General features: G+C 40.5%; 1 protein-coding gene across 3 annotated transcripts; it reads left to right on the top strand.

Moving 5' to 3' along the window:
- Positions 1-399: 399 nt before the first annotated feature.
- On the top strand, positions 400-27,518 carry flvcr2a (FLVCR choline and putative heme transporter 2a). Of its 3 annotated transcripts, XR_014570809.1 has the most exons (12): positions 400-434; positions 6,104-6,767; positions 10,166-10,307; positions 15,275-15,415; positions 16,700-16,767; positions 17,122-17,225; positions 19,435-19,545; positions 20,169-20,274; positions 20,738-20,849; positions 21,865-21,929; positions 23,082-23,200; positions 24,635-27,518. XR_014570809.1 is itself a non-coding variant. In XM_083791292.1 (10 exons), the coding sequence occupies exons 1-10, from the start codon at positions 6,111-6,113 to the stop codon at positions 24,698-24,700; spliced, it is 1,572 nt and encodes a 523-aa protein (XP_083647418.1). In that variant the 5' UTR covers positions 2,228-6,110; the 3' UTR covers positions 24,701-27,518. The 3 variants fall into 3 exon arrangements, 1 of the variants encoding a protein (XP_083647418.1); XR_014570810.1 differs by lacking the exon at positions 400-434 and having other exon boundaries at positions 2,227-6,767; XM_083791292.1 differs by lacking the exons at positions 400-434; positions 23,082-23,200 and having other exon boundaries at positions 2,228-6,767.

Genomic DNA, 27,518 nt, shown 5'->3' with positions numbered 1-27,518 from the left:
TGTGTGTGTGTGTGTGTGTGTGTGTGTGTGTGTGTGTGTGTGTGTGTGTGTGTGTGTGTGTGTGTGTGTGTGTGTGTGTGTGTGTGTGTGTCAGAGAGAAAATAAGCTGAGAATAGTTTAAAGAAAGATTACGTTAGTATATAGTCTATTTAGTTGCTCAACAACTGTATTAATATTGTTTTTCATAATTATAATAATGTAAACATCTAATATTCGTAAATTCACGCCTCACAGAAATGGCCAATAAATCCACGGTGCATGACTGAAACTGAAATTACGCACACACGGGTCAATACTCAAGAGTTTATTTTAGGGAGCAGCTGTGAAAAGTGGAAAACGAAGGGAAATGACGTGTGTGTGAACAATTCCGCCATCTTCTGCTCGTACAGTGTATCAGTGTATATATGTAGCCTAGTCAATGCAGCCGTGCTCAGGTATGTGTCATTGACGGTCTTTGTTTTGGTTGGGTTTCTCCCATGCATTTAGAGGGTTCATGTCATGGTAGGATCATGGACTGAAGTTAATTTGTAGTCTAGGTTAATTTGTATCTCAGCAGGTCAGACAAAGACACGTCTTTGAAAGCCAAGCGTGACATGATTGTGATACATATTGTTGCGCCGAGTGAAGAAAACTTGTGAAAAATATAGATGAGATATTTATACCGTCAGATGGCTTTGTTTTAACAGCCTAATGTCTTTATAAAAATCTTATCTTAGACCGACGTCCAATATTGTTTTTCTTAATATGGAAATAATGCGAACAATGTTTTAACTTCCATTCTAGACTTCATGCACAATAATATACACAATTATTTCTTCTTATAATAATAATACAACAAACAAACAACACAATGTGAAAGAAAGCTATAACAAATGCATTTGAAGTGTTGCTTTCGGTTTCATGGGTATGGTGTTCCCATTCATGTCTGATGTTTGCTCGAGCTGTGTCAGAACTTAGGCAGCTTGAGGACAATAGCATATAGCACATGATACATCGTAAATTCGTAATATTATTATACCATTGGAATTTCCCACTGTATATTGTGGTGATGACTGGCGAGACGGACTGCGTTTGGCATTTTATGTGACTGTTGTGATGTGACACGACCGAAGTTACTACGCAGGAGCGTCTGTCCAGTGTCCACGTATACAAGCTGGACAGCGGCTCCGTCGTCGTAACGCAATGCACTCTTGAGGTGATAAATTATTGCAGGCTATTTAACTCCGAGTGTGTACGGGCTCATTTGGTCACATTTTGTAGCCTACACTGACACTCTCTTGGGACCTGTTACTTGCAACAATTTAACAAATTAAGCCACACTGACCGAGGACTTTACGCGTCTCCCACGATCCCACTCCACCCACGCATAGTAGCCGTAGGCTACAGTGTTCTTCTAATCTACGCGACTCCTGTCCCTGTCACTCTCACCTCGTTGCCAAGACAGTTAGTCACAGCTCACATGAGGTCGCGATTTTGTACAATCATCATAATAAGTGTTGGGTGCTTAGGTTAGACTTTGAAAGGGCACATGACATGAGAAAAACAAGATGTGTAATAGTTTTATCAAATGATCCAAGGAGGCATTTGTCATATCTGACAAATCCATGCCAAAACTCGTGAACCTATGCCATGTGACACGGAAAACTAAATATTGCAGAATCAAAAGAATCTTTATTGTCACACATAAGGAGGGGGGGGGGGGGGGGGGGGGGATGTACAAAAAGAGAAAAGAGCCAACAATTCAACAATTGCACACAGCCTCCAAAATATCTTCACTGTCAAAGACCTGTTTTCTTCCTATCAGGGAAAAGTCCCCAGTAAAGTTTTAGTTTAGTTTAGTTTATTTGCACAATAAAAACAGTACAAAAAGGTAACATCAATAGAAGTGTGAAGTGTGTGCAGGTGAGAAAAGAAACCCAGGGAGGGCTTATATGTGGTTCTCACCAAAGTTAATATACAATTTAACAAATAGTAATATACAAATAGTAAGACAAAGTAATCAAACATAGGTATGGAAAATAACAAAAACAACAAGAAATACATTATTTACACTTGTGAAGTGTCTGTGTGTGTGTGTGTGTGTGTGTGTGTGTGTGTGTGTGTGTGTGTGTGTGTGTGTGTGTGTGTGTGTGTGTGTGTGTGTGTGTGTGTGTGTGTGTGTGTGTGTGTGTGTGTGTGTGTGTGTGTGTGTGTGTGTGTGTGTGTGTGTGTGTGTGTGTGTGTGTGCGCGTGACTGAGTCCGAGTATGCACAATAAGGCTACATTACGTTAGAATCAATTGGAGAGGGTAACTTCAAGAGGCTGGCCCTCAATCTATGTTTAAAGTTACAGAGTGAAGATGCGGAGTTGGCAATTAGTATGTGTGAATTCCAGAGTAAAACGGTTCTCAAACTAGCAACAATAGCTTCTCTTATGGGGGTCTAGCTGGCACTAAATCTTTTCAAATGGGGATGGGCAGCCTAATTTGTATCAATTGTCTTTGACATGGAAAATGTTCTTTCTTCCTTTCAAAGTTATTTTTTATTTAATCAACAGGGTCTAATGCAGGTCAAGACATAAGTTCAGATAATGACAACCAACCCACACAACCTATAATAACCATTTAAACTTGTAAATCGTCTATTTTAGATTTTTTTTCCTTAAATGGACTTAAGTAGTTAAATCAATTAGAATTCATTTTGTGTTTATCTATCAAAAGTTTTATAAGGTATGATAAAATTGATCTTAGAGCAGCTTTCTTTTCAGCAAAGAATATATTGTCATTTTTCCCATTTATTTGAATACCAGTGGACCAGTATTTTTGCATTTGTGATCCATTACCTCTTCATGAAGTCTTGGTGTATGCGACCCACTACCGTTATTTATTTGATCCATTACCTCAAACAGACGAGGTCATGGAGTTTTTAAAAATAAACTGATCTGACAGCCATGTATGTATGTACAGTATGTGTCATGGCCTTAAGGGCCCTGAACACTCAACGCTGTACACCTACCTACACTAGTCTGGTTGAAGCTGAGTAAATATATAATGACAATTTTTACTATGTGACAAATGGAGCACCAAAGTCCTGACGTAACTCGCTCATCCCTTCGATTCCCCTGGTTCGCGGAAGTAATTTCTCTATGGAGAATAACATGGGGTGATCTTTATTCTTAATATCGTCTACTATAAGCGTTGTGGTCCAAAAATAAACAAGCTGTCTCTGCGTTATTGTCGTTTGCAACAGTCAGTCACTCATATATGCATGCACATTAGCGTTTTCTCTCAGTCAGTTGATTCTTCATATCCATATGAGTGAAGCGGCCGGGATGACATGTTTATTTTTCAAACACAGTTCTTATATGAGGCGATCTAAAATCCCCCTATGGGGATTATAATGCAAATAAAAAGTAAATGAACCTGTGGATTTGCGCCCTCTACATATTGACGTCAGACTTCGCTGATCTATACCTATGTACCAATAAGTATGATGAATACTTAAGTATATAGAGTGGCAACGTTTGTGGTCCCCAAACGGTAACCCCCAAACAAGTTAGTGTTTTGCACTGCTTGGTTCTGTCTCATTCTTTGAATGGTTACTACTACTAACGAGCCATATCATATGGCCCATAGGTCCTGTTTCCTTAGTCTGAGGCACCTTGATGTTCAAGTACATGACGTTAGTATGTCCCAGGGACTTGCCCCCAAAACACCCCTTTATGCTGAGTGTCAAGTTAGTTATACTATCAACATGGTACGCAATGCCTCCCTGATTGGGTACCATTTTCATAGTCTTATGACTCCCGACCGCCCAGTCTCAGGGCAGACACTCGGCTGGTAAATTCATTGAATGGGTTTTTGGTTTTAATGCCTGAAATAAGGTCAGCAGTTAACGGGGGCTTAAGGGATTTTCACATTTTGTTTTATGACATAAAATTAATTGGTAAATACACCACTTTTGAATTTTGAAAGCTTTTCCATATTACAGGCTATTGCTAATGGCTAGATTAAATTAAACTACATTATCAGGGACAGTAAGTCCAGTACGCCATTATGCCAAACACAAGCATTCGTGGCGGTGATGTCAATACATGTGACCATGGTGTAGTTCATAATTCATAGTGCATTGTTAACTTTTTGCATTTAAGCTTAACCTTTTACTTCTGTCGATTCAAAAAATCATACCATTTAGATTCTCTTGCAGGAAAAACGTGTATCATTAATCTTTATTTGCAGAGAGATCCAGAAAGCTAGTATAACTTCTTACAGTACTTCCGACGACACAAGTACACAGTCATCCCTGGCCACTTAATTACTGACCTGCCCTGCCCTTATATTACAATTTAGGGGTGCAACAAAACTGATAGGACTGTAGTTTGTACCTGAGAAGATGCGTAAAGAACCAGACTTACTTGCTTGACCTGTATGAGTGTTCAGGGCAGACATTGCATTACACTCAAGCCATTGTATGAGGCAAACTGACTAAAAAGGTTTATCACTCGGTTATTGCTTAAGTGAAATTTAATTAGTCAGGTTTAATATAGCAGCATTTTCAATGTCAAGGAAGACCCCCCAAGATCATATCTACAAGCTTGTAGTTTTGAAATAGCTGACATATAGGGTTAAACTGTACAGTACATATTGATGATATTATAAAAGTTTGATGCTATATTAACCCATTTAGACCTGAGGCCTATTCTAAAAGCCCCTTCTAAAACCTTACCTAAGGGTTTTCTTAAAACTCTTTTTTTTTTTTTAGCACACTGCTCCGGGCAGCGCACTCCCCGCGCCTCCACCTCCCAGTTCTTCTGCCACTTTTCGTTTTTGTCACATTTTAGTGCTTAGTGCTTTTCTGGTTTTATCCTTGTAGCAGTTTTTGTATTGACCTATTTACAAATGTCAATCAAGCTTGTTTTTTTAATGTAGGCTATATAATTGTACATATGCGGTAGACTATATTAATGTCTGTAGTTATGAATGCTGTAGTTATATGTACATAGCCTACTTTATCCGCAGGATTCAGCGTTTTAGCCAGAGTGATAATTTAAGCATAATTACAATATAATTTGAAAATGTATAGATGTCTCTTCAACAAATGGGAGCCAGCGGCAGGCTTTTTCCAATTGCGGTCCTTTTCATAATTCAGTGTTTTGGGCAAAGCGATGCAGGCCTAATTATTATATTATGTTCATTCCATACCAAAACTCTGTCGCGTGACAGTGAGTGTGTGTGTGAGATTCTGATCTGTCATCTCTGCGTGTGTTGACACTATACACGGAAGAATATCTGGGAGGTGGTCTCCTATATCCTGTGTTATATCCTATGTTATCTCTCACCTGTAGCACTGTATTAGTGTCAAAAAGGTCTCAATGTTGACAGAACAGGTCCTAGATCCTGTGTTATATCCTATGTTATCTTTCACCTGTAGCACTGTATTAGTGTCAAAAAGGTTGACAGAACAGGTTTGGAGACACATTTTATATTTGGATAAGGGTGAAATTGTTTTCATTATGTAGTATCTATACAAAATTACTATAATTGACTCATTTTATATTTGAGATGACTTCATATTTTGAATAATAATAGTGGTATCTTGTCTTTGGGAGAGAGAGAGAGAGAGAGAGAGAGAGAGAGAGAGAGAGAGAGAGGCCACATGTGTGAGTATACTATCTGTACTACCCAGTCAATACCTAAATCAAATCCAGTTCATAAACATGATCCTGAATATCAGGTATTCATACATAATGTAACCTGAGCTGGGAGGAGGAGTTTGTCTCAAAGGAATACCATCACATGACTGAAGAGCAAAAGGTGATAAATACCAGAACCTGAAGGCAAGCCTCAACACTGGCAGAGCAACTCAGGCATGAAAGGGTTGTCTGGAGCTATCCAACACCACTCGCTTGATTTAAACTGCAACTCAAATGCACGTCGTCTACTAAAATAAAAGCAATGCCAGGAATGCTAAAGCAGTTAAATGTGCCTTTAAGCACAGAGGTTGGTCTGTTGTTTACCTTCTGATAGGTATGGTTACAGTAAGGGAGGGACAGGGCAGGTAAATAATAACCGCTGTTACAGAGAGAGGCCTCACACACGAGGAGCATTTTGTGTTCTTCTCTCCAGCTCCTAAATGCTGCAAAAGGCAGAAGGGAGAGACTGGAGCAGCATGAGCGAGTTTCAGCCAGACTGGATGGACCACCACCAGAAGCCCCGCGGAGTGTCCTGTCCTCCGAGAACTGACCTATTCTCCCCGGGAGACCACATACCCCACCTGCCGCTGGGAGACAGCAGACTGGACATGGATTCCTCCCAAAGCCTGGACACCGTGCCCATTTACCCGCTCATGGAGACCCGCTTGTACAAGCGGCGCTGGGTGATGCTCTTCTTGTTCGCCGCGTACTCCATGAGCAACGCCTTCATGTGGCTCCAGTACAGCATCATCAGCAACATCTTCATGCGCTTCTACAAGATTGACGTCCTTGCAATTGACTGGCTTTCGATGATCTACTTCCTCACCTACATCCCCCTCATCCTGCCGGTCATGTGGCTCCTGGATAACCGAGGCCTCCGGGACGTGGTGGTGGTGGGCGCTGCCTTCAACTGCATCGGCGCATGGATCAAGACGGGCACGGCTGCACCCAGCAGGTTCCCCATGACCTTCTTTGGCCAGTTCATGTGCTCGGTGGGCACGGTGTTTGTGCTGGGCATCCCGTCCAGGATCGCTTCCCTGTGGTTTGGTCAGCAGGAAGTCTCCACTGCCTGCTCCATTGGAGTTCTGGGTAACCAGGTGTGTCTCTGTTTACCTAATTAGGCTTAAATGCTGTGTGCCGTATGAACAATTGCCAGTTTATATCGGGATTAGGTGTGTGTGTTTGTGTGTGTGTGTGTGTGTGTGTGTGTGTGCGCGCACGCGTGTGTGTGTGCGCGCACGCGTGCGTGCGTGCGTGCGTGCGTGCATGCAGTGTACATATCGTCTTCCATGATTTCTTTTCTACTAGCGTATCTGTGTCAGCAAACGTTATCTCCTACCCTGTCAGAGCTTTTCCTCTTGAGTCAGCAGGTTTCAGGAAGTGAGTCCCTCTTGCCGCTTTGGGGTTGCTCTACGTTTATTAATATGGTTTGGTTGCACAATCTGCAACACTGAGGGATCTTATGAAGTCCCAGCTATATGTGCCGTCAGAGCCAAATTAACATACCCGGTCTACACACGGTCTACACCGGTCTACCCGGTCTTTTGTGAATGACTTGATGAAAGTCAGGTTTTCAAGTCATGTCAAATCAGTGTTAATACACTGAACCTTTTGAATGAATACTAACAACTTTCATGTATGTGATGTTTTGCTCACAGCTTACATTCAGTGCATTCATGGTAATGACCTCTTGGCGCGTTTTCAGATTTTTAGCTGCGTTTTTCCGTCGGTTTTAAAAAAAACGCGTCCAGTGTGCTCAAATTTAAGGTATTGTTTGATTCACAGACAAATGATTGAGATTAGATTGGAATGAAAATGGTCTGTCCTGGGAACCTGCCTTTGTCTTTCTGTAACAAGTCCATGCTGTTTCTTTACATGTGGGGATATTTCTTCTTTAAAGGGAGTGTCCTTAAGAGCTTTTTATAGTTGACTGGTTGCATAAGTAAACAAAATGGTTTCTAGAGTGATATGATTACAGTGAGCTAAATATAGATATTCATGTTCAACATCAGGCCTGTTGGGCCTATAAATATGCAGAAACTCGACTCCTATAAGTCTTTATTTTTACACCAACATTATAGGGCTTGGTGTAAATGCACACATGCAACAGGTGTGTCAATATAAGATTCTCCCTTTGGCAGGAAAGGGAGGAGAACTCAAAGGCCCAGATAAGACTTATTGTACAGTAGATCACAATTTTGAAAAAGCTAGATGGAGCTTTTTAGAGAAATGTTCAAAGTGATTTTTGTGTGTATGTGTGTGTGTGTGTGCGCGCGCATGTGTGTATGTGCGTGTGGTTTGTTCTTCCTAGCCTGGGGAAATTACGGGAATTGGCGGGTGACTTCCACCACTCGGACCGTCTGCTTCCGAACAAACTCCCACAGCTTGGGTAAATGATCTGTACAATGAGATAATACTGAGAAAGCTTCATGAGAAGATAGTGAAGGCTGATGCAGAGCGTAATCATTAAAATATCAAAAAAATATAATATTGACTAGGCCATTACTAGGCCACCTGGAATACAATTCTGTTCCCTACCATAAGCTATAAAAAACATTAAAGAAGGTCCTCAGAAAAAGCTATGATGTGGCATATTCTAACACACGGTAACCACAAATGGAGTCACTACTACAGAAGATGACCCACAACATGTCTGTTAAACTGTGTGACTGGTTTGGATTATAGACAATCAATACCAGTAACAGTAACACAATGCATGAAAACCACGGAGTAGGTGTATTATAACTTTAAGGCTAGGCTAAGGTCTTCTGAGAGCTTTTGAAGTTTGAAGAAGAGCATTAGCTCAAAACATCCCTTGTGGTGCATAAATTGCACTTTAATGTTTTTGTTGCCGTCTTCCATTGGTCCAGCCTGCTTTAAATGGTGTTTGGATGTGGGTGACTACTATGTATTGTTTGCCTTTGCCCTACCATAAGCTCCCCTTCGTTGTTTTGCTGATGAAAATAAATGGCAGAAAAGGTCAGTGAGTCAAAATAAGTCGTAGCACACAAGAAAAATAAAAAGCCAAAGGTTTAAGTGAAATAGTTGAGGAATACACAGGACACGCTGAATCATGATGTGAGGATTCATGCAGCCTTAGATGCTCTTTCTTAGGGAACTGTCCAAGTGGTTATAGCACAAAGCCCTTCTTCTCCTGATGCAGGACATGGATGACTAGGGTTCCGAACACACATCTTTGGGAGGTTAAGTGACACTAAACATGGTTGTTGGAGTACATTTAAGTGACTCACCATGTAATGCCACTGCAATGCCACGTAAGCAAAACAATTCTTCTAATGAGTAATTTACTCTCGCACATGTAGGATAAACAAACACTGTTTTTGTTGTTTACTAAGTTGTTCATATGTAGCTACTTTACTCATTTGGTTATAGTCCCAAACCTCATACTAACAAACATCTAGGCTGAAAGCGTTATCTCCCCGTAGACAACCATATGCACAATGCTAAACTGGTTAAAGCACCATGGCATGTGATGTTCCAACGTTCAAAATCGTTTTTATCTCAGTTATTTTTGTTCGAAGTGAAGACTGTTTTGGACTATCTAAGACTTGATTGTTTACCCAAATTGTTTTTTGAAAGAAATGTCAATGGGTTTTGGGGATAAAATTCAAGCAATTTTGAGTTGGCATTTCTCTTCATTTACTTTGCTTTGACTGATTTCAACAATATTACCTTTCAGCTGGCTCATTAAAAGGCTTCTGCGAGTCTTGTAAAAGCTATTGCTTGTAAAATGACCACAAGGTAGGTTGATCCACTTTTAGTAGTAAAGATTAGTTTTGTAGAAGCTGTGGGCACAGTGCATCACCTGTAGTAGTAGTAGTAGTAGTAGTAGTAATAATAATAATAATGGATTCCTCAGAATCTCAAAGTGCTACAGTAGACAAAAATAAAAGCAAAAAAAGACCAATAACGCACACAATTTAGCATCAAGGAAAACAGGATAACAGTTATTGAACATGAGGGCATGTTCAATAATAGGTAGGCAAGTCCCAAACTGACTCAGATAAAGTAGTGAGAAGAACATTTGAAGACATTTGTATCCTTTCAGGCACATCCTGAACTGTGTTCAATACGACACACTATTTTAACAGTCAACAGATTATCAAGCATGCTCTGTTGACTTTCTCACAGTAGCTGGTATAGACGATATATAACAAGTTTTGTGAAGTCAAAAGCCTGTGCTGTAAGCCATTACATTTGTTTTCGCATGCACCACATTTGAGTGTGTTTAACAACAAAGCTGCATATGGGCCAATTGTATAATTTGTCTAACGTGGCTTGTATAATGCCTTTTTTTTAATCCCTTTCTTCTTTCTTGAAACTTTTACCCTTAGGATGATGTCCCCTTAAGATGACCCACATCCTTTAGAGTGTGTGGGTGTGGGTGGGTGCGTGCGTGCATGCATGTGTACGGAAACGTTGGGAGAAGATGACACCTCTTGATGTTATATGCGTTTGTGTTTCTCGCCCACAGCTTGGCATTGCCATCGGGTTCCTTGTGCCACCGATTATAGTGCCTAATGTGGACGACTTGGACGAGCTGGCGCACCACATCAGCATCATGTTTTACGTGACCGCCGGAGTGGCCACGGTCCTCTTCATCCTCGTGGTCATTGGTAAGTCTAATTGGGGGAGATGAAAATTCCTATATCTCAAACCTAATTAATACTAAATTAACATTTGGACAGGTTCAGGTTAATTTATTTGTTTGTCCCCGAAGGGCGATTTGGTATACAGCAAAGCATAACAGGCAGACACATGAATCACATAAAACACAGTAAAAAAAATTACATGGTACACAAAGAAAATAAAAACGGAATGGCAGTTCAAGGTTTCAGTGTAGCAATGGAAATTCATAAATTAGTTACCACCTCCTATCGTCGTTTAAGGCCTGGATAGACACAGGCACGAAGGAGAATTTATACCCGTTACTTTTGGCCCCTGGAACCTTTAGGCGAAGGCCGGAAGGAAGCATCCTGTAGAGCTGAGGGGATGGGAGTTGTCCGTACAAATGGAATTGGCTTTGCACCAGGTTTTTAAAGACATGATCCTGGCTACTGAAATTTACTGAGGCTATCTATGAGGCCGTTCTGACAATCCTACCAAGGTGGTTTTTGTCCTTTATGTTCAGACTTAAGGTTAACCCCCACTACAACTCCCAGAAAACGATTAACTACATTGTGACACTACCTTCCTTTTTAGCATTGGCTGTGAAAAAGTCTGTGCTGCCGCTGTCCATTACCGTTATGCCAAAATAAGATTTGTGTTGGCATTTTCATGTTTCTATTCAGGACCAGCGAGGGCTCAATGGGTGGCTGTGTGCATTCATTTTGGTTCATAATTTTGCAACTATGAACTCCTTTCTTCTTCTTGGAATGGTTTAGTTGCTAAGCTAACCTCCACTCCTCAGGCAGTGTTAGTGGAGAAGTCAGTCCTCCCAGAGTCGTCGTTCATGGTGAGATGTGCTCTCCACTGGGACTCAGTTTCCACTAGATGAGCAGCCGCAGTAATTGTTGTAATGGGTTGCCTTTTGTGATGAGATCTCTTCAGATGTGATGCAAAGTGGAAGCAGGAACAAAAGAGTGACATGACGTGTTTTATTAAATCATCTAACCCTTAGGCTCCGTCAAATACTCCTTTGACTTCCTCATTCAGCTGAAAAGTCACTGTCAGTGATTTTTGGCATGGGGAAGCCTCACATCTAATGCTTCCTCCAGAAGTTCTGTCTATGAAGCCCTGGTGTGTCCCTTTGTAGTAATGGAAGGCTGGTGGGGCAGACATGAACACATGATTGAGATTATGTCATAAAGCAATAATGACGTTTATCGATGTTGTATGCCTCTGCCAACCAGTTGCAGTTTATATCTGTCTATGCTGATTCCCGAATTTAATTAATGTATTTTGTGAGGTCACATTGACTGTGACCGGGTTTTGACCGCCTACTTCTAATCAGTTAACATTTGTCCTAAATGTCATGCAATTCCCTCAAGGCGTTCCTTAGATATCATGTTCAAAATGTTGGGACAGGCTGATTAGATTAGATTCAATTTATTGTCACTGCACATAGTATACAAATACTTTGACAATTAAATGATGACCTCTTGTGTTTACTGCCAGATCTCCTCAAGTGTGTGGGGTGAAACGCGTATTCTATTTTGCGTCTGAGCATAGACATGGTAACGCCACCACGGAGTAACCTCACATCAGACTATCCAGCATAGCTATATCCACCTCAGTGGACAGTCAAGACGAGCAGTGTTGGTAGGCCAATCGGAGAGAGGCAGGCGGGGCGTTACCGTGTCTATGCTCGGACGCAAAATAGACGTGGGTGAAACCAGCTGTCTTTTAAGGCTAATTTATGTCGCAGACAAAGAAAAAAACACATTTTATTGCTGTCGAGTGGAAACGTTTTACTATATGTACAAAACCATTACTTTTCAGGAAAATGGAAAAAATAATCTGTATTCGAATGAATCAACGTGGTTATTAATTAGCCACAAGTTCTTGTTAATACTTTTCATTGATTCAATATTTATAAAACTCAGACAGACTTAACCACTTTTTTAGGCATCATCATAACATTGTTCAAAAATAGCACAAATGGCAGAGTTCACATGTACTCATACACTGTCATACAACAAAGTATAAAATAATATTTAATATGAATAAATATGAAAAGATCAAATCTGTAGGTACACATTTTCTGACCGGACAGCGATGACTTTCAACTGAAAAAAGTGTTGACGTTGTAGTATTTTGCCAGGGTGCCTTGGCACGTCTCACTGTATTTTCACCCTCAACTCAATGAGTCTGGATCCTCAGTCCGGCCAGTGCGTATACTGGCATCGCTGCCAGCTGGAACTGGGAGGGAATGGATGTTGCATGTTTTCTCGCACTAAGTTTTGACACTTAACCCATTTAGGCCTAAGGCCGATTAAAAAAAAACGCCTTCTAAAGCCTGACCTAAGTTTTCTGAAAAACTTCAAATATATATATAGCAGCATCAATTTTTTGTAATTTTTGAATACTGTACATACTGTACAGAAGTACAGAACCCAAAAATGGGTTCCCGGCCTGAGGGGGTAAAACACCAAAAGGGGTTCCCGCCCAGTAAAGGACCTATAACATAAAATTCAACTTTTTCAATTTCTTTTGTGTTTTTGGGGCTCCCATATGCGTTTTCTCTCCCCACAAATAAACAATCAGTCTTTCATATCATATGGGTGTTTTAATGGAAATTGCTCTTAGGAACAGCTTGACTGATTTTGGCCTCATAGTGATGTCATCAATGTCACCCTACTTTGTATAATTCCTCCTGTTCTTCAGTCTTCAGTTACAAATTTGCATTTCCACTTTGTTTACAATGTCCACCAATTCAACTTAAGAATTACAACAACTATTTACCATACAAAGTGCACTCTAAGCTAACTACTTTTATTGGACCCTTTCACACTTGACAATGATTATTTCCTGTTGCAGTGCTTGTTAACGTCAGTAGCTGACAAGACATAATCTTGGACCCAAGCTGTTCCCTAGCAACGCAATTCCACTGACAAGGTCTATGGATGCAGATAAAAACAAAACATTTAAGCGTCGACCACTCCTACAGTCCAAATAGAGAACACATGGAAAACAGCCTAGAGGAAGACAACCTAAAAGGAAGATGGACTCAAATCTATCATGTTCATGTTCAAACAAGATTTAGAATTTAGACTTTAATCTAAAGTAGGTTAGCCTATGATAATGATATTCTCAGGTCTCACCCAAAAGCTATGAGACTGCTACCACTCATTCAGAAAGCAGCTGCTCTGCTAGACTTCTAACTGGAACTAAGGAAGCTGAACACACCAATTGTCAGATTTCTTAACTTTGAAATATTGGTGATTGTCTTTAAATCACTCAATGTTTAAGGACAATTTATTTACTAGGCCAGCACAGCCACACATACAGTAGGATTCCACAGGATCCAGGGCTTGTGCAAGAAATCCAGAACAAAAACACTTATGTTCTCCACTGAATTTTAATTGTTGATTCTGGTGGCGCATAGTGTTGCATATCAAGTGCTCAGTACACATGACAGGACAGAACATTTTGGTAACCCACAAGCTCAGCTGTTCAGAGTGGGTATAAACAAAACACACAACACACACATTAAAAAAAAAAACATAAAACCAATAGTGACATCACCAGTAAGTGCCACGTCTTACAGAGTGTATCTTATCTCCCTACTCTGCCTAAACATGCCTTGCTATTTAGCTCATGCTGCACACTCACTCACACATGCACGGACGCACTCTGCAATCACCTCGCAGTGTGAAAGTATTTCAGCAACAGGAACAGACGATTGATTGACAGATGTTGGATAGTGGATCTCTCCACTACTAGGCTTTCACTGTCACTGTAAGCCAGCTGACGTGTCCGTTTGCTTTCCTCAGATATTATCAGTTATCAGTACATTTCCTCATTTGCTTTGGGAAGTCCAAAGGTATCCACACCCCCATTTCCATCAAAGGGTCATCTGTCGACATAGTTGATAACTTTAAATTCCTGGGCATACACATCACAGACACATTCACATGGTCACTCAACAACGAGTACATCCTCAAGAAGGCGCAGCAGCGACTGTACTTTCTGAGGCGCCTTAAAATATTCGGCACAAAAGTACCAAAGGACTAGTGAACTTTTATCGCTGTATAATTGAAAGTGTCTTAATTGGCTGTATCACAGTGTGGTACGGTAACACGACCGCTCAGGACTGCAACAGGTTGCAGAGGACCGTTAAAACGGCAGCTAAAATCATCGGCAGCACAGAATTACCCAGTCTCCATAACATCTACACCACTCGTATGAAAAAAGCCCACAACATCATGGAAGACACCAGCCATCCCGCAAATACCCTGTTCAAACTACTCCTTTCCAAAAAACGCTACCAGAGCATCAAATCTCGTACCACCCGTCTCAGTAACAGTTTCTACCCTCAGGCAGTCAGGCTGCTGAACAGTTGACCTTGAACTGTATTGCACTCTTTTGTCACTTCACTTTCCAGTTTTTTTGTCTTTTTCTTGCACTATAGATGTTTGTTTATGTCCTGTGTATGTAAGACAGAGTGCTCTGAGCAAAATAAATTTCATTGTATTTATACTCTGTATCTATACACATAAATAAACCTGAACCTGAACCTGAAGGTTCAAATAACTGTGTGGAAAATCATGGTAAAGGCCATCTGAGATGACAAACGGCAAAAAAACTGTTTATTGGGGATATTTAACAGGCAAAACAGAAGGCACAAATAGAAAAGTTCAGCTATCTGGATGAACTTTATTTGACATTGAGAGGTGACTTAGTTTAGTGTGTCATTCGTTGTAATCGTTGAACACACAGCTAAACGGGTTGAAACAATTTCACAATGGATGCTTGAAATTATCTATCGATCCATTGAATGATGCTTCTTATCTTATCTGCTCAAATGTGTTTCTTCTCTACATGTTTAATTTGTGTGTTTTAACGCATTGTATTTCTATGGAGCTTTTAAGAAACCTCAAAGTGCTTTAGAGTCATTATTATGTATGTATGTGTCCACCAGTGTTCCAGGACAGGCCAGAAATTCCTCCAACTCAAGCCCAGGCCCAGGCTCGATGCATCACCCCAGATGACTATTCCTACATGGCCTCCATCATGAGACTGCTGCGCAACAAGCCCTTCATGTTGCTGGTGGTCAGCTATGGTGGGTCTCTCAGCTTAGAATCAAGATGGTCAGTGACTCACAACTAAGTAAACTCAAACTTGTTCATGTCAAGGACCCCCCCCCAAATTCATGTATTTGCACCCATGTGCCAGGGACCCCATACATTAAAATGTTTCAAATATATTTAAAAAAAATAATCAATATCTTCAACACAATTTCCTCAATTCCTTACCAAACATACAAATAACAGTTCAAAGATACTAATCCATTCCAATCAGAAGAATATACACCATGTAACAGGGAGTCAGGGACCCTTGTGTGTTTAGGCCAGTGAGGCGTATACTGTAAGACCATGTGAGTGCCAAGTGCCATAAAGTGTCATGTCAGATGAGCAGAAACAGGTGTCCTACGACTAGGCTATGAGAGACTGTTATTTAAAGCTCTAGGCAATTAAATGAAAAGTATATTAAGATATTTATTTGAAATATTTTAAGCACATTCACTTTTTCTCTTCTCTCCCGGTCTCAATAGCACTTCCAATAACCATAATTTTAACATTGCATTGCAGATACAGTACAACCGTTTTTATAGAGGTGAAAGTTTATATGGAGTAAAAACAGATCTGGTGATCTGGAATCGTCTGTCAGTTAACCTGCTGACAGACGATGATGACATCATTATATTAACATGACTCATGGGTCATATCACCTGACATCATAACTGCAGCACTGTAAAGTGGATGTTTCATTATTGATGCAGATAAGCAAAATTGTGAATCACTAGTTAGAATCTTTATCAATCACTGTAAACTTGCAGCTTACAACAACATGCAAATACTCAAGGAGCTAAATGTAAATGTCTTAAACAGTCACAAATAACAAGGCAAAATAAGGTTAAACATAAATAAAGAAGAGGAAGAAATTGAAAAGGGAGAACAATTAGTCGTATTGCGCTTAATCCATTTAAACTGGGAAGTTTTTAGATTTTAGCATTGGCTATTCAAAAATAGCAGATCTACAAGCTCACAGAATCGGCCACAGGTCTTACTGGGTTAAAATGTAATGCCGCGGTGATGGCAACAGAAGTTTCACTTCATAAAACATATCCAGGAGAAGACAAAATGCTGCAGCTTTCCGGAGCAGTTATTTGTTTTTCCCCAATTAACAGCTATGGTGGGTACATGCAGTGACAAATTAAATGTATAATGGCTTCCCTCCACGACCAATAAAACCCTACACTCTGCAGTGGTGGGCAGGTACTTTACTACTGCATCACCCAAGTTCTGGAGATGTAAACTTCTGGTTTTCTCTCTGTTCTTTGCAGGGCTCAACGTTGGATGTTTCTATGCTGTTTCCACTCTGTTGAACCGGATGATCATTGAACACTACCCTGTATGTTCTGTAACCTCCACCCACATCAATCCTTCCTTCCTTCCTTCCTTCCTTCCTTCCTTCCTTCCTTCCATCATTTCTTTCTTTCTTTCTTTCCTTCCTTCCTTCCTTGCTGCGAGACCTTTCTTTCTTTCTTTCTTTCTTTCTTTCTTTCTTTCTTTCTTTCTTTCTTTCTTTCTTTCTTTCTTTCTTTCTTTCTTTCTTTCTTTCTTTCTTTCTTTCTCAACCCAGTCCATCTCAGATAACATAACTGTTATGTGATGTCATATTGTCTAAATTTGGACTATAGCACCATTGCAAAAAGAGTTTTCGAAATGTCTTTTAATGGCAAATATCTTGATGATCTTGTCCCAGGGTGAAGAGGTGAATGCTGGAAGAATTGGTCTGACTATTGTCATTGCTGGCATGGTCGGCTCCCTCATATGTGGCATCTGGCTGGATAAGACCAAAACATACAAGTAAGCTACATTACTTGATTTTAGTTTGATCTTTAATCTGAACCTAATATAATAGACCTACAACTACTAGAAACAAGCTTTGATGTGAGTTGGGAGTGAGCTCCAGAGGGGAGGTAAGGGGGTGGGGGGCAACTGAAAAGGCCCCGTCACCCCAGGTTTGGCACTTTGTCCTGGGGACCACCAGGAGGTGGGAACAACGGGAACAACGGGAGGGGGGCATGATGGTGGAGGAGGTCAGAGAGGTAGCTGGGGATGGGTAATTGAGGGCCTTGTTGCAGGGGTCCGCAATTTATGGGAAAATGAATGTGGAAAAATGTGGAAAACGAATCAAACAAAATGTAATGCCTCAACTCCTGACAAGTACTTGTCAGGATGGGGGGTCCCCAGTTCAAATATGATTTTTGAGGGGTCGGCGGGGTCGCTGCCTGAAAAGGTTGAGAACTGCTGCTCTAGAACAGGTTCTGGTGAGTAGCCGGGCATCTTGTTAGGAGGGCCCAAGCAAAGAGTCCTGGGGGACAGGAGTTGTAAATGATTTGCAGTTGTTTATGGAAATGAATTGATGTCTGTCACTCTATTCCTATGTGTATCCTGTGTTTCACTACTGCTGTTACTGCTGCGAGACCTGATCAATAAAGATCCACTTTTTTAGTGGATAGATGCAATTTAGTATTCGAGATGATTCAGTAGCCACAACCTTTTTTTCCCTAATACATTTTCCCTTCCATTCTGATGAGCAGAATAGGGAGCATGTTTTCATTATATCATATGGTCATGACGACTAACCAATAGGTTAGTCGTCATAGGCCTTTTATTTGTCCCCGGGAAATGAATGTTCTTTTAAATTGGCGTCCTGTTTCTTGGAACTTTACTTTAGTCACTGGTGCCACAGGCCTTCGTCAACAAATGAATAAGCATGTATGTATCATCTCCTCTGTTAATACCCTAAAGCCTTGCATATGCCAGTCAATGTCCATGGGATCCTTTTCACCAATTCTTCCTGATTGTTATTTATTTTCTTCCCTCTCTGCTGTGGCCTCATGCCCTTCAGACAAAAAAAACGGGAAACACGATGTGACTGCATAATAGGGGATGCTCTCCATCATAAAGGTTCTCAGACTTCAAACTCAGTTTAACCACATGTAAAGGAGTATACAACAGCCATAGCTTTGTACTATAGGAAGGCCTCCTTGTTTCTAAATCGGTATCTATCACAAAGCAAGCCAACGTTGGCTTTTGTTGGCAGTGGCGCACAGTTGAGATTTCAGCTGTGCAGAGTTGTGTGTTTGATCTGCCTCTTCACATATCTGAGCTGACAGCCTTTCTCTCTTCATTAATCGTGGAGACAAGTAATAGTAGAACTTGAATAGTGGCTGCATCACACAAAGCTACAGCCTTTCTATTATTTGTTAATTGATCCAATAATTCAAATATATTAAGCCTGTGCTCTGCATTGCAAAGTAACCACTTCTCTTGAATGGATAGTCATTCATATTAATGAATAGTTTATTCAATGGGAGGCCCTGGTTAAACCTATGGTCAAATATTATAACAAAGGTGGGGAAAAACAAAACAGTCCTCAAATTCTTAACATGCCATTAGCTTCCCTAAATTTCCATTGTTGACACTCACATCTCCGTTGTCCAGGACGGGCGACAGGCAAAGGATTGTGTTATATTAACAAAAACATTTTGGAGAAATAATTTACGCGTGGTTGTACAAGAGAGCGCTTCACCAGAGTAAGCTTGTTTGTGTAGAAACTGCCTGCGTTATGACAAAGGGTCTTTTGGGAACAATATGATTGTTCTTTTGCAGTTATTATAAGGCTGTTGATAGTCATAGCCAAGTCCTTTGGAGGGATAACTACTGCATGTATATACAGTACTACAATTTATAATTACATTGTTGTACTGCTGTTCTACTTTATACTGTGTACAGTCCAGCATTTTCTTATTGAAAAATGTTCAACACTGGCATTCATTGTAGAAAGCTTACAGTAAGTATGGTCTTAGGACTTTTGTTTCTTAAATGTAAATGGAAAGCCAAATCAGATTAAACTACATGTCTAAGCTGATTCGGAATTATAATCGCCTCTCTGTGTAACGGCGTACAGTACACCCTAGGAAGGAGTCAGAGTGTGAAATCCCGCTGATGTGAGCTAAATAGAATGGTCGACAATCTATTGACTGATTTTCTTATTGTCTCTCCTCAGGCAGACCACCCTTGTGGTGTATCTCCTCTCCCTGGTTGGAATGGTGGTCTACGCCTTCACCCTCAACCTGGGCCATCTTTGGATAGTGTTTGTGACCTCAGGAGTTTTAGGGTATGTTTACTGTGCATTAAACAAGGAATGGTCATGATGGTCCTCATTTTACCGTTTACTGTCTAGACACCCACAGACCAAAAATCTGTAGTATACTGTGATAAGTAATGTCTGAAGATAAGGCTTAAAGTCAAAGGTCTGAGGTCATATAAACTTTGTTATGTTATGTCTCAACACTGAGTGTTCTACTGACCGCGAAAACCTTTCCTGTCCTGCATGGCTATCGAGGTTAAGCCTTTGTTTCTCTGCTTGATTCTCAGCTTTGTACAGGGCAGAATAATACTCCTCTGACTCCCCAGTCCAGGGCCTTTATCCCCACAATTATTTGTATTTATAGTAAGCTGGTTATGCCATTATGGTTTCCATAGCAGTATCTTTGTTAGAATACCAAGAGAACATTTATTATACTAACAGTATAATAACTCCTCAACAATGTCTTACCAATTACTTGTTTAGGCGTCCCTATTCTGGGTAGAACATTTGGCAAAAATAGCATTGTGTCGCCATGCGTTGTGAGCTTGAGATTTGGTGTAGAGGAAGAAAAGGAGTCCAGGGGGAACCTGTCAAATAAACTGGATTTTAAGTGGTTAAGCTTTACTTTGATCCTCTTGTTCTGTCTACAGGTTTTTCATGACAGGATACCTGCCTCTGGGCTTTGAGTTTGCAGTGGAGCTCACGTACCCTGAATCTGAGGGCACCTCGTCAGGGTTGCTCAACTGTTCAGCACAGGTCAGTAGACATGGTGACAACTGAAGCTTGTCTGTCTGTGTCTGTCTGTCTAACTGATATCTGCTGGATATCTCGAGCAGTTCTGAATGGATTTGCACAAAACGTGATGAATAGTTTGTAATGGGCCATGGAAGAACTAAATGCTTCACTGTGATTGGCCATTGTATACAGTGCTTATACTGTAACTTCTGAACGGATGAACATGCCACAGTATTTTGAAAAAAGGTTGGTGTATCATGAGCCCGGGATGAAGTGATTACCTGGTCACATGCATCATGGCCTTACAGGTCATTGACCAAAACGTAGTGCTGGAAGCACCGCAATACTTTATAGACATTGATACCTTGGCAGAGGCATTTTCTAATTTGTGATGCAACTGTGGACTCTGTAGTGTAGGGTGTTGGGGTAAACATATGGAATAAAGGATGACACTGCTATCAACATTTCTCGAATCTCATTCCAGATTTTTGGAATCATTTTCACCATCTCCCAAGGGAAGATCATAGATGCATGGGGCACATTAGCCGGCAACATCTTCCTGTGCATCTTCCTGCTCATAGGAACCGTAATGACAGGTAATGTATTTAGCTCCTCGCTATTAGTTTAACCACATTGATTGATTTAAATATTTAATAACAGTTTGCAGAATTACAGTACATTTCAAGCACAAACTCAATACAAAGACTGTTAACTGTGAGTGGACGACCCAATTAAGCATTACACTTGTTTACAAGAGGGTCCACCATGTTCAATTCATCAAAACAATTAGAGACGTGGGGGGGGGGGGGGGGGTTAGATTTCCCAGGGGCCAGTTTCGAATTGCAGCCGTCCGTAGGTGCCCTTTGAGAGCGGTTTTGAAGGAGTCAAGGGATTCACATGTCTTCACATGAACCCCACCATCCCTATTCTGGTGTGAACATTAAGTGAAAATAGTAGATGTATGAGCTAAAGCGTCATGAGCTTTAAGATCTGCTATTTTCAGCGAAGAGGTTTGGTGTAGAGGGGGGAAAAGGGAGCGTACCTAGGATAGACCCCTGTGGCACTCCAGTCAACTATGTATAGGTTCAAACCTGACTCCCCCTCTAGTTTATGCCTGACCTCAGATAACACTATGAACACAACATCACTTCACTGAACATTGGACTCATATAAGCTCATGGGATTTTTAAGCAGTAAAATAACATAGCTTGCAAAAAACTGTGGTTCATAATTGTACCATGTTGGTCCATCATAGTCCCATACTTAGTTCCACAATCCACACTCAGTTAGTCAGATCATTAATGCAATGAGTATGACCCCTAGTGTCTGAACAGAGTATCACTGCTTTATCTTTTAACCACAGGAACCCTAGCATCGCTGCGAACACGATCGGCTATTAAGATGTTTAGTGTAGAGCGAAAACATGAGAGGGAATCTGGCGTTGGGTTTAAGTGGTTAACGAAACAATTTACATTTTCTTCCAACATTTTGTTGCTCGTTCTTTCCAATGTTGCATATTGTCTGACTGCATCTACTCATTTCACCAGGCAAGTGCCCTGAGCCTTCACTCATATTATGATATTCATCCTTCCTTCTATGCGCTTATTGCAGGACTCATCAAGTCAGACCTTCGACGGCAAAAGGCCAACCAGCTGGCTGCGGCGCGAGCAGGGAGCGTAAGTTTATCGGACTTCTGAATGGCTTCTGCAAAGAAGGAGGTGGTTGCTGCTTGTTCCGCGGAAAGGGAACGTGTTGGTTTCCATGGCTGGCATGGGGCTGTGCATTCTCCATGGGTTCTGCTGCCTGTTCCTCTGCAGTCCTCACATTGCTCTGCTCTGCTCCAAGCATGAATAGTGAATACAAGGGTCATACTGGCATCACTGTTCTCTCTTTATTCACTAAACGCACTGCATCCCCCAAACTCTGTCTGCTGAAAGCATTACTCTACACACGCTGAAAGCTCTACAAATCGCTGTGCACTGCCGCATGTCTTGAAAATATTTGGCTTGCAAAAGGTCTCATTCTTTATTATCATGGCCACTGTTCACAGCTGTCGAACAGATGTCATGATAATCTAAATCAATAACAAAACACTGTAGTTCACAATCATTAAAACAAGATATACAAGAACACAAAATAATAAAATGCTGAGTTGAAATAGCACTGCACTTATGCAGAAAGTTAAAATGTAGTCCTGTTTATGGAAAACATTTTGGTCATAATTATTTAAGATACATAAAAGCAGAACTCAGTGGACATCTTCCAAATGTTACTTTCTAACAGATTTATATATGCTTATGCTGTGATGGCAAGCCTTTACCTTTTCTTCTAAAACTGTTTGTCAATACTCTATACTGTCTTTCCTCCTCATTTCTATGCTTATAATATTATAAAGAAATGCTATGGTTGCTTCCAATAACACTGCAAAACTACAGAATTCAAACACAAGCACATTCAATTCTGCTTTATTTCAACATAAAACTATTGGCAATTAGATATTTTAGCTTGAATAATTAATAGTTAAGATATGCTGTAAATGTTTTAATAATAATAATTTTCAGTTAAAGAACCATTTTTAACCACATTAATCCTGGCATCCCTATTTTGGGCATGTCATAACTGGAAAAAGAGAGAAATTAGCGAAAATAGCACATTTAAAAGCTCACGTGTCATGATGCGACGCGTTGTGAGCTTGTAGATCGGCTATTTGTCCGAGTATGACAGCTTGCACGTTCATAGTGTAGGCAGTCGGACTACAGTAATAGTGGACAATAAGAAGAAGAGATGGTCCCCTGGACCCCTACGTGACACCCAAGCTATCATTCCAGCCTACAGGCTCCCTGTCATCAGTGCAAGATTACGGGGCCACGTCATCCATCTGGCAGCGGCAGTCTTGACATTAACCGCACAACCCCCACTAAAACCAAAACACACACCTATGTCAAAGGTATGAACACGAACACAAATAAAATGTCACAACCATGAACAATACAATATTTTGTATACATTAATTATGGTCGGTCATAAGGGTGACGTTCATTCAAAACAGAAATGCACCTTTGGAATTGTGTCTAATTGTGTAAATGCTGTTTGTTAGGTTTTTACTTTTAATTTACTCCTACAATGTAGTGATCTCCAATTAATTTAACACGTCAAAACAACGGCACACTGTTTTGATGTGATTTGATGTCCCCTTCGATTCCCACTGGGGGACGTTGTGGGCGCTCGGGGCGTGTTCTCTCCTCCGTGTCATCAGTGCCCATAACCGAGGCGGGGTTGGCGAAAGGGCCTTTCTGTGTGGAGTTTGCATGTTCTCCCCGTGTCCCCTAGGGTAGGTACCCTTACAAAAAACATGCAGTAATCCTGGTCTCTAAACTACCTCCCTCTGGCCAGCCGGGGCGCCTGATGGAGGTGAAAGGAACTGGTCGGAATAACGTTTTCCTTCCACGCGTCAGGTGAAAAGAAGCAGCTTGGACTCCTCATGCATAGAATGAAGCATGAGGCCAGTCCGCTGCCCCCCCAGGTTGGCAGAGGAAGTGTAGTGCCCAGGAGTAGATAATTGACACTGGGTGAAGAAATGGGTTGCAAAATCGTGGGATTAAAATAAAATAAAAACAACGGCACGTATTTCTAATTGCAGGCCAAAAAATAAATGGCTATATAGATTGTCTGTGTAAATCAACTGAAGATAATTGTATAGCTTGATAGAAATGTCTTAATAGTACCAGTCACCAGTTTTGAAATGTAAGTCTTTGCAGAGTTTCATAATGATGTTATAAATGTTCCACATCTGTATTATTCCTTAAAGGTGTATTCAGTGATTTCATTCAATTCAAATATCACTTATTTTTTTGTTTTGTTGTGATAATCCTCCCTACTATAGAGTTTGCTGACCATATAAGGTAATCACGATAGAGTGGGGCGGGCCTTGTTGTGCGTGCTGTTGGCATGTCGCGTGTCCCCCCCCCCCACTGTAGTGCGTGCATGTGCACATCTTGTTACCGGGGCGGACTGTTTTTTTTCTTCAAATCACCCAAATCACTGAATGCTCCTTTAAATCCATATCAAGATAAAACTGTTTTCATGAGTGGCTATTGATTTTAATATTCAAGAGGGTTCATTTGTAACAGTGTTTATATAAGTGTGTGTGTGTGTGTGTGTGTGTGTGTGTGTATGTGTATATGTATACAAATCAAACCCTGCTCATACATTGATTTGATGTGAGATACGTTCATCGCATGAGATTGCATTTCTCCAGGTACTGTATGTCCTAATGAATGTTCAGGATGTCCGGTTAACAGTAATGATGGCCTGTTGTGCTTTTTGAATACCAACACAGGGCTAGAAATGTGGACCCTGATTTTTGTTTTGTTTGTTGCAGAGAGAGGCGTCTCGTCTGGACGGAGGCAACTGTCTACCCGTGATCCTGAAAGAGGTCAAGTTATAAGGAATGTGTGGTCCAACCGGATCATCACACACTGACGATAATACAGTGAGACATTACATAAGTACTGTACTTCTTACGGTACAGCACACATGTAGGCCTACAACTATCTTTGTGATTATTCTATCAATAACGTTTTTGATTCATCAAATAATTGCGAAGCATTTTTTATTTTTTTTAATCGTAGATTAGTTTGGTTAACTGTTGGTGCAACAGTTCTTTGCATCTTTGCCGACACATCGGTATCCTGAATGGGCTTGCACAAATGGACGCTCTAGGAAGGCTCAATAGGCCTACATACAATGTACTGTACATTATGATGTACGGTACTACGAACTGCTCCGGCTTGAACTCCAGAGGTTGCACAATCATGTCAGCCATGAAAAACCGTCATTTGGAACTTCGAAGACTTTAACTCAGTGAGAAACTATACAGGAAATCATTCAGCTGAAGATGATCCATTGATTGCCTGATGATGTCGACTGTCATTGCAGAGCGAATATTACTGTAGTTATGCCAACCGATATTGCATACTTTAATATATTTTAATGTTTCCGTAGCTTTAACCGTCCCTCTGATTAACGTTAATGACATTCTTTGCAACCTAATATTTAATCTGATTGTTGTTTTCCTCATTGACCAATATTGTATGATTGAAATCAAACTTTACATTGCTGAAGGTATTCGTGTAGGTGTTCTATTTTTAGAATGTGTATGTTAAATGCAGACTAAGGATTCTGTGATTTCTTTTTTCCTGCAATGGCATTTTGTCTCAAGTGAAGTTGCTTAAGTCTTTTAAGCAATACCAGTGTTTTTGCCCACTTGACTACAGTAAAAATCCTCTTCTGAAGCATAAGATTGGCCAAAACATGTATACTGTACATCAGACAAATATAGTGCTTCAACCATTTAACAAAACCCGTTTTGTTTTAACCAAAAGATATCACTCCCTACCTTTTAACTGTATCTTGCCACTGACTGCCATACTGGATTACAAGGAGAGACTACATCTGAGTACTGCAATTTACCATGAATATAGTTGATGCTGTGCATCTTAGTCTGAATAGTCATTGTTTTATCCCAATAAATTGTAACTCATCATTCTCAGGTCAGCTGGGTACTGAATGTTACTTTGACTAGTATACAAAACAAACAAACAGCATTCTGTTAAATTAACATTTAACTTAGATTGTGCTGTGTAGATTTAAACAATTTCACATGGTGATACTGTGTATCTACGGATCAACATGGTAAACTAGTGTTTTGAATGAGTTACTTATACATTTTAAGTCAAAACCGCTGATGAGACAGAAGACAAGTCATGCTTCACTTGTTATTTTGCATGAGGAAATAGTATTGTATTGTTTTTTCTGTGAATGACACTCTTAACTTGTACATTTGTTTGACAAATGTAGTTAATACTAAAGTGCTAAAGCTGGATATACGAAGAATCTCCTATAGTGCCGTGTGTTATCTACATCTTACACTTGATATACATGCTTGTATTTTCCAGTGACTATTCTGAAACATTGATTTTATAGATTAAAAAAATATATAGGTTTTAGCAAGCCTGTGATTGATTAAGTCAGAAATGTAAACAGCACAAGGTACAGTCAGACATTGAGGCTAAAAGGATAACTTGGGACTTGTTTCCATTGTGGTCCTACATAGGGATTTCACTTCCGATCCGATCCCGATACCTCAATTTCTGTGTTGGCCGATACCGATACAGAGTGTTGTGATCTCATGTTGTGTTTATAGCTATATCTCGTGTTGTTTATAGCAGACTCAAACCTATTGTGTTTACAGCTCACTCAAATGTGCACTTGCAGTTTAGGCAACTCCAAAGCAAATTCCAACATTTCTTTTAATAATTTTTATCCCACGATTTTGTAACCCATTTTTCACCCCTGTGTCAATTATCTAATGTGATTCTGGGCTCTACACACCCTCCGCCAACCTAGTCCCCCATATATGGGGGACAAGGGGAGAGCAACGGACTTGAACTCACGCTTCCTTCATGCCCGAGTGTCCAAGTTGCTCCTTTACACCTGACAGGGGGAGTTTCCCTGGTTGGACGTAGCGTGTGGAAGGAACATGTTATTCCAACCATTTCAAATTCCAACATTTTATTTACCTGCCTGTGGTTAGACTGGCATATTCACCGATACCGATATGACCCGATATGACAAATAAGGGCCAATCCGATACTTTTCCCGATACCGATACAGTATCGGGACATCTCTAGTCCTACAGTATGTATTCAATTCATCAACCTAGCATTAAAATAACACTAATACATGTCAACAAATATAAGACATAAATGTACAAAGGAGAAAGGGAAACATGTCTGCAGTGAATGTCAAATCCTTTCTATGGGAAGATTGAGTTTATCTCCCCTTGTGGACTCCTGATAGATGGATTTTCAGGCCTGTTTTGATCAATGATCCACATTTTTTAAGGGATGGTGACGGGGTATTCCACATGTTGGTGGCAGAGTAGTATAATGTTTTATAAATGGGTGGCACTGGTATCAAATTGTTGTCGCTAACTGAGAGAAAGCCATGCTGTTTGACATTACAGTACCGGTATTAATATTTTTCTGCCAAAACCTTTGCTATGATACAGGAGTTTGGGATTTCTCCGGGCTTATAATCATGAAAAGTTTTTCACCCCAGTGTTTTGTAGAACAAATGAAGAAATGGTGATTTAATTTTTTAACTACTTGTCATACTGACAAACAGTACATAGTACATCTTTTTGCCAAATAATCTGAGAAGTATGTATGTGCTAGTCTCATTAAATGAATACATAAACATTC

Source organism: Protomyctophum parallelum, assembly GCF_964188405.1.
Source record: "Protomyctophum parallelum genome assembly, chromosome: 20".
NCBI classification, from domain to species: Eukaryota; Metazoa; Chordata; class Actinopteri; order Myctophiformes; family Myctophidae; genus Protomyctophum; species Protomyctophum parallelum.
The sequence above is the reverse complement of the archived record's forward strand: the minus strand, read 5'-3'. Positions and strand labels throughout refer to the sequence as shown.

Bases quoted from the DNA above. Each gene is read 5' to 3' on its own strand.
- flvcr2a (XM_083791292.1), top strand. From the start codon at position 6,111: ATGCTGCAAAAGGCAGAAGGGAGAGACTGGAGCAGCATGAGCGAGTTT. The intron at 17,226-19,434 runs GTAAGCTACATT...GTCTCTCCTCAG, and splicing joins GATAAGACCAAAACATACAA to GCAGACCACCCTTGTGGTGT. The intron at 20,275-20,737 runs GTCAGTAGACAT...ATCTCATTCCAG, and splicing joins TGCTCAACTGTTCAGCACAG to ATTTTTGGAATCATTTTCAC.